The sequence below is a fragment of the Perkinsus marinus genome, assembly GCF_000006405.1.
Source record: "Perkinsus marinus ATCC 50983 genomic scaffold scf_1104296964394, whole genome shotgun sequence".
Classification (NCBI taxonomy): Eukaryota; Perkinsozoa; order Perkinsida; family Perkinsidae; genus Perkinsus; species Perkinsus marinus.
In genome coordinates this window covers 45,363-50,441 of record NW_003204669.1, presented here as the reverse complement: position 1 = coordinate 50,441, position 5,079 = coordinate 45,363, and the positions used below count along the sequence as shown (strand labels likewise).

At 44.1% G+C, this 5,079-nt stretch overlaps 2 protein-coding genes and 1 non-coding gene across 3 annotated transcripts in view; 2 read left to right on the top strand and 1 right to left on the bottom strand.

The window, feature by feature from the left end:
* The first annotated feature begins 166 nt into the window (after nucleotides 1-166).
* On the top strand, nucleotides 167-238 carry Pmar_PMAR016768. Its single transcript has one exon. It is a non-coding gene; the product is annotated as a tRNA-His (tRNA).
* An 804-nt stretch (nucleotides 239-1,042) lies between these two features.
* On the bottom strand, nucleotides 1,043-2,455 carry Pmar_PMAR016767 (Sodium/potassium/calcium exchanger 5 precursor, putative; the record flags this gene model as incomplete). The annotated part of the gene is made up of 1 exon (XM_002769934.1): nucleotides 1,043-2,455. One exon carries the CDS (start codon nucleotides 2,453-2,455, stop codon nucleotides 1,043-1,045), a length of 1,413 nt encoding a protein of 470 aa, XP_002769980.1.
* A 400-nt stretch (nucleotides 2,456-2,855) lies between these two features.
* Nucleotides 2,856-5,079, top strand: part of Pmar_PMAR016766 (conserved hypothetical protein) — a gene marked incomplete at both ends in the record, with an annotated part of 4,669 nt that continues 2,445 nt past the window's right edge. The window contains 3 exons of the mRNA XM_002769933.1: nucleotides 2,856-2,943; nucleotides 3,220-3,347; nucleotides 3,409-3,526. Of these exons, the coding sequence (XP_002769979.1) occupies nucleotides 2,856-2,943; nucleotides 3,220-3,347; nucleotides 3,409-3,526 (334 nt within the window). The remainder of the gene's footprint in view (nucleotides 2,944-3,219; nucleotides 3,348-3,408; nucleotides 3,527-5,079) is intronic.

Sequence of the window (5,079 nt, the reverse complement as noted above, 5' to 3'; positions counted from 1 at the left end):
GTTTACGGTGACATAGATGGGTTAACTACGTTAATCGATGATGATGCAGAAATCTTGGGAAATTGTAGTCGTTGTTGTTGTGGAGTTAATCGAGTCACTGACCATATATTTCAGAAATGGATGGTATCTTCTCGTACACGACTCGCTCATATTTAAAGTTTTCGAAGTCGCTATCGTCTAGTGGTTAGGACGTCACGTTGTGGCCGTGACAACCCCGGTTCAAATCCGGGTAGTGACTTATTCGAAATAATTCATGTCTTATTTGACTCTAGCGAATTCCGAATCCTGTAACATTTCTTCCGGTGAACACTTCTACTATCCAACTCGCCTTGTGTTGCCGAGTCCCGACCGGGGCAGCTCGACTAAGCGCAACCACTGAAAGCTGATAAGTCATTGAGAACTCCAATAATTTGCCCGACCTCAGAAATAGGTCATCCCAGATTCAATTGACGATTGTGAAGCGTGTTTGGTTCAAAGTTTGGTACTGATCGAAAGCTCGAGGGGCACCGTCTAACGTTCTGGGATGCTTTGCTTTGCAACACGCGGCAGCCATAGAGCCTCGACTCGTCACCATATCTAGAATGCTACATTACGGATGAAGAAGACGATACGCGCGCCATAATCTCGACGGAAATAGATGATGAGCTAACAGGTTCCCCCTTGCGTATTTTGAGCACGCAAAATGGTATTGTTACAAGCAGTTACAGCAGTTACGAGCAGGGACTTTTACCAAACATCATCTCAGCTTCGTAGACAAACTAATGATGAACGAATAGTCATCGGATATTTACCAGTGATGAAAGATAAAGACAAGTCGCTGAGAAGGAACGTCCATGCTCAGCGGTTCCCCACTGCTGTAATTCCTGCAAGCTCATCGTTGAACCACTCGCCGTTCCAGAGCAGAATCACAGCAAACGCACTTCACTTGCCCGCGGTTTACTTATTTAGTTTTTTAATAAGAGAGGAATGAATCTCGAATACTAATAACACAAGTCAGCTCTGATTAGGAGATTCAATATTACAATACTAGTGAAAAATTCCGTCATCGAATCAACCCACTGAAAGCCACCACTCCGAGGAGCACAATAACGACAACATAGCACTGCAAAGTCGCCATCCCGCGCGTCCGGTCTATGATACAAAACTGACTAACACCAGAGGCCATCCCCTGCCAAACCAACCAGCCGAGAACAAGGGTCGCCACTGCGGCGTTGATACATGAAGCACAGGTGAGGAAAACAGTACTGCTCGGAGAGATCGGTACCGAGGTCTCTGAGAAAACTGTCATCACCCATGGTAAACCGAGTCCAACACAAATGTTGATAATTTGCGAGCCGATGCAAGAGGCAGCAGCCATGGAGCCGTAACCACGAGAAGACGCAGTCAAAGCGTTTATCGCATCGGGGATCTCAGCACCGAGGGCAACCAGTAGTAGTCCGAAAAACCCGCTAGAGCTGGGGTTGTGCAAAAGGACAACCCATCGGTCAACGACACAACCGATGAGAAAGGAGGCAGCTGACACCCACGTAAATGCCGCGAAGAATGTCAACGCATAGAGGTTCTCTTGAGGCTGGTAGATACGGCAATCAGGACAACTGATATCAATGATGTGTTTCAAAGGCCATAGGACTGCATCTAGGTCTCGCTGAATATTCTGCAACAGAGATGTACACTTTTGAGCAGATTCACTTAAGACTGGTGTTGAACCGGTTTCGATCAGGGGCATGGCGAGCTCCTCATCGTACTTGTCACGGAAAACTGAGGTTTTCTGATTGTTCTCTTTCCGTCTGAATTCCCGAAAACTTTGGAATTCGGCAGAGCCGTCGGCGGTCTTGGAAGGCTCCATTGCTGCTGCGACGCCGTTTCTGTGAGTGAGTCGCCACTGTGTGTACCAAGACCGAACATGGTCACCGTAACAGAGCGTAGTTACATAGGCGATGTAGACGAGGATGAGAACAACACCATGTATAGTAGTAATAGCGGTTCTGAGGGCATGTATGAGTACCAAAACCGATACACCGTAGAATAACACATCTCGCGTCAATGGTTTTCTCTTTAACAGTAGAGGGACCATCTTATCACTGGCAATGCTACATAAGGCGGGGACTGTGAGAAAGGCCAGCAGGCCACTTCCGAGAATAGCACCGATTCCCAACGCGGCATCAGCCTCTTGGTTGCCACTCATGATGGCCTTCATAGTAGCAAGGGAGTTCACAGTGATCTCTGGTACGGCTCCACCAAATGCCATGAATGTAGCGCCACCGATCTCCTCAGGAAGACCCCAATGATCACATAAGGTTTCCATAGAATCGCACAGATGGTCAGCGGCCAATGCTAAAGTAGCGAAGGCGATGAGAAGGAGCCCGACTTCAATGACAACCTCAACGACAGGGTTACCGATGGAGTTCAGACATAGAGACTCCCCGAAGCTTGCGAGGGTGCATGATTCACTCATGATAATCGTGGTTGTACTTATGAATTTCTAATAACCATCGATTAGAATGGCGAGCGCTAAGTTAACAGCACACTTTCGCGTACTGATTTGCATATGCGTGCACATTGCTAAAAGTCTTCCATCGAGGTCGAAGTGATTGAGATACTGCGGCTTTAGCATTTCTCATTGTGATCTCCACACGAGAATACAACGAATATTGATTTACACGTAGAGTTTTCTAATAATAGAGATAAGGAACCGTATTCTGAATTTGACGATGGGGTGATTAATATGAAGTCTGGGAGTATCGAACTCGATACCTTCGGATTGAGAAACCCCGGTGTTACTCTCTACATCAGATTTGCTCGGAGATTTAGACCCAAAGAGTAGCACATATAGTTCAAAGTTAATTGTTTTATGGATGCCTGAGAAAGGCGACCTGAATGCCGAAATTAAACTATGGAATGAACGCATCGAAAAGGAGAACAAAGTGAATGCCAAGATTAGAGGTAACCAGTGTTGGAGGAGGAATATACGTTCGCTTTCCTCAGCTCAGCTCAGGAGTTTCCTATACAGTGTTGGAGTATGAATATATGTAATCGCTTTCCTCAGCTGCTGAGCTCAGGAGTTTCCTATACAGTGTTGGAGTATGAATATATGTAATCGCTTTCCTCAGCTGAGCTCAGGAGTTCACGTACGACTCCGGGTAAAAATGTACCAATTTTCCCAAAAATTTCCTCAGAATTTTCGTATTTTCCCCTCACACTATATTTGCTCCTCCTCAGAGGCGCCCTTCTCCCTGGCCCGTTTGCCAGATAGCATTACTGCTAAGCCCAATGAGGAGAATCTCGGCAGTCGACACCGGAGTGCTTCGATGCTCGACATTCTTGAAAATCTCAGAAAATCATCAACGGTGAGATGCGGAAACTTTTCCTTTTTTTTCGAAATTTCTTTTGAACTACAAAGACTCTCAGGATCCTCGAGACAAGTTTCTACTGCCACAAACGGCATCCCAAGACTTCGGTTGGCTGCTCAGTGATTCGAGGGTGAGCCGACGGAACAAGAAGTCTCATCCTACCACCGTTACTACGGGTAAGTGGAGGAAAATATGAAAATTCTGAGAAAAAATTTGGGAAATTCTTGTTGGTTTCTGTACATTTCTACTCGAAGTCGTATAGTTGGTGATAAAACTCCTGTGTGTGGGAAAATCTGCACATTTTTTGGTGAAAATGCGAAAATTTTGCGAAAATTTCCGGAAATTCTCGTTGGTTTCTGTACATTTTTACCGAATTTATATAATTAGCTCACTCACAAAAGCAAATATATATATTACAACATTACATTTTCGCCTGAGCAGTGTGGGAAAAAATTTCACATGTCAAAGTATGTGTTGGTGAAAATTTTTGGAAATTTTTGGAAATGTTCGGAAATTTTTGGAAATTTTTGTATGTTTCTGTACGTTTTTACTCAAACTCGTACAACTAGTTAGAAAAGCGATTATATATTCCACCACCACTACTGCGCAGCAGTGTCCGTCTTCTCACACAGGTTTAGCAAATTGGGAAAGAAATTTTTTACCAAGGCCGCCTCATCGTGATGAAACTCATCACAAGGGTTACGTCACTATGTTGGGCGAATTCGAAAGCCCGGCTGATGTAACATAAAATTTACCCGAAAATTTTTCTCAAGAATTGAGTGAATAATCAGATGCAACGCGCGGTTCGCAAGAGCTCCTCTACACCTGAGCTTACGATGACTAGGAAATCTAGGTTAGTTTCACGGGAAGTGTTGAAGTGAATTTCTGCCTTGTGAAATTTGTGCGAGAAAAAAATCGACGATTTTTTCTCCCTCATCGTGGATGAATCAATCATCTCCTGTGAGTTCAGGAAGTTATATCAACTTTCGGGAAACTGTAAAGGTATAGGGCGCGCGCTTTTTCTAGTGATAAGCAGCTCGGAATGGACCACTCTATGAACATCTGCGAGTACCTATCTCACATGGTGTGTTATTTGGTGGTGGACGTTTTGCCAGTTATTCATTATCAGACCTTGAATTGCTTAACACAAGAACCCAATTACTAGTAGGTGGTGATTAGTAAATAGCAACAGGAATGAAATCTATAAACTTATGTATTATAGCAAATTGGGACTAGCGACAAAAGAGACAAGCTAAGAATCTTACCACAATTACACAGAGCAACCCGCGGACACAACGCCAAACCGGCACAACGTTCCACCAAATGAATATTTCCAGGTGACGCGAAAATGCGTCGAATTCTGACTATCAGTTTTTCAACCCTACACTCGTGTTGCTATCTTCCTAGGGGAGACCTCTGGCACCCTTACTGGCACCTCTTTTTTCATGTTGTTGCACATTTGGTATTATCAAAGTCGTTTATGAGAAAAAACGCTCCAAAATTACTCACAATTTTATGAAGTATCCTTTTATACGCAGCCACATATAACGTGCCTTAAAGCTCGAAGGCTATTTTGAGGTAGCTATAGTTCATTTGTCACTAACCGTAGCAGTTTCCGCTCAAGTTTTCTCTCGATGAGGAACGGTGAGGTTCTGCTGGTCGTAGGAATTTATGCAAAGGTCTTGACAGTTTTTTTGGGAAAATTTTTCATTTATGGTTGGATGAATTA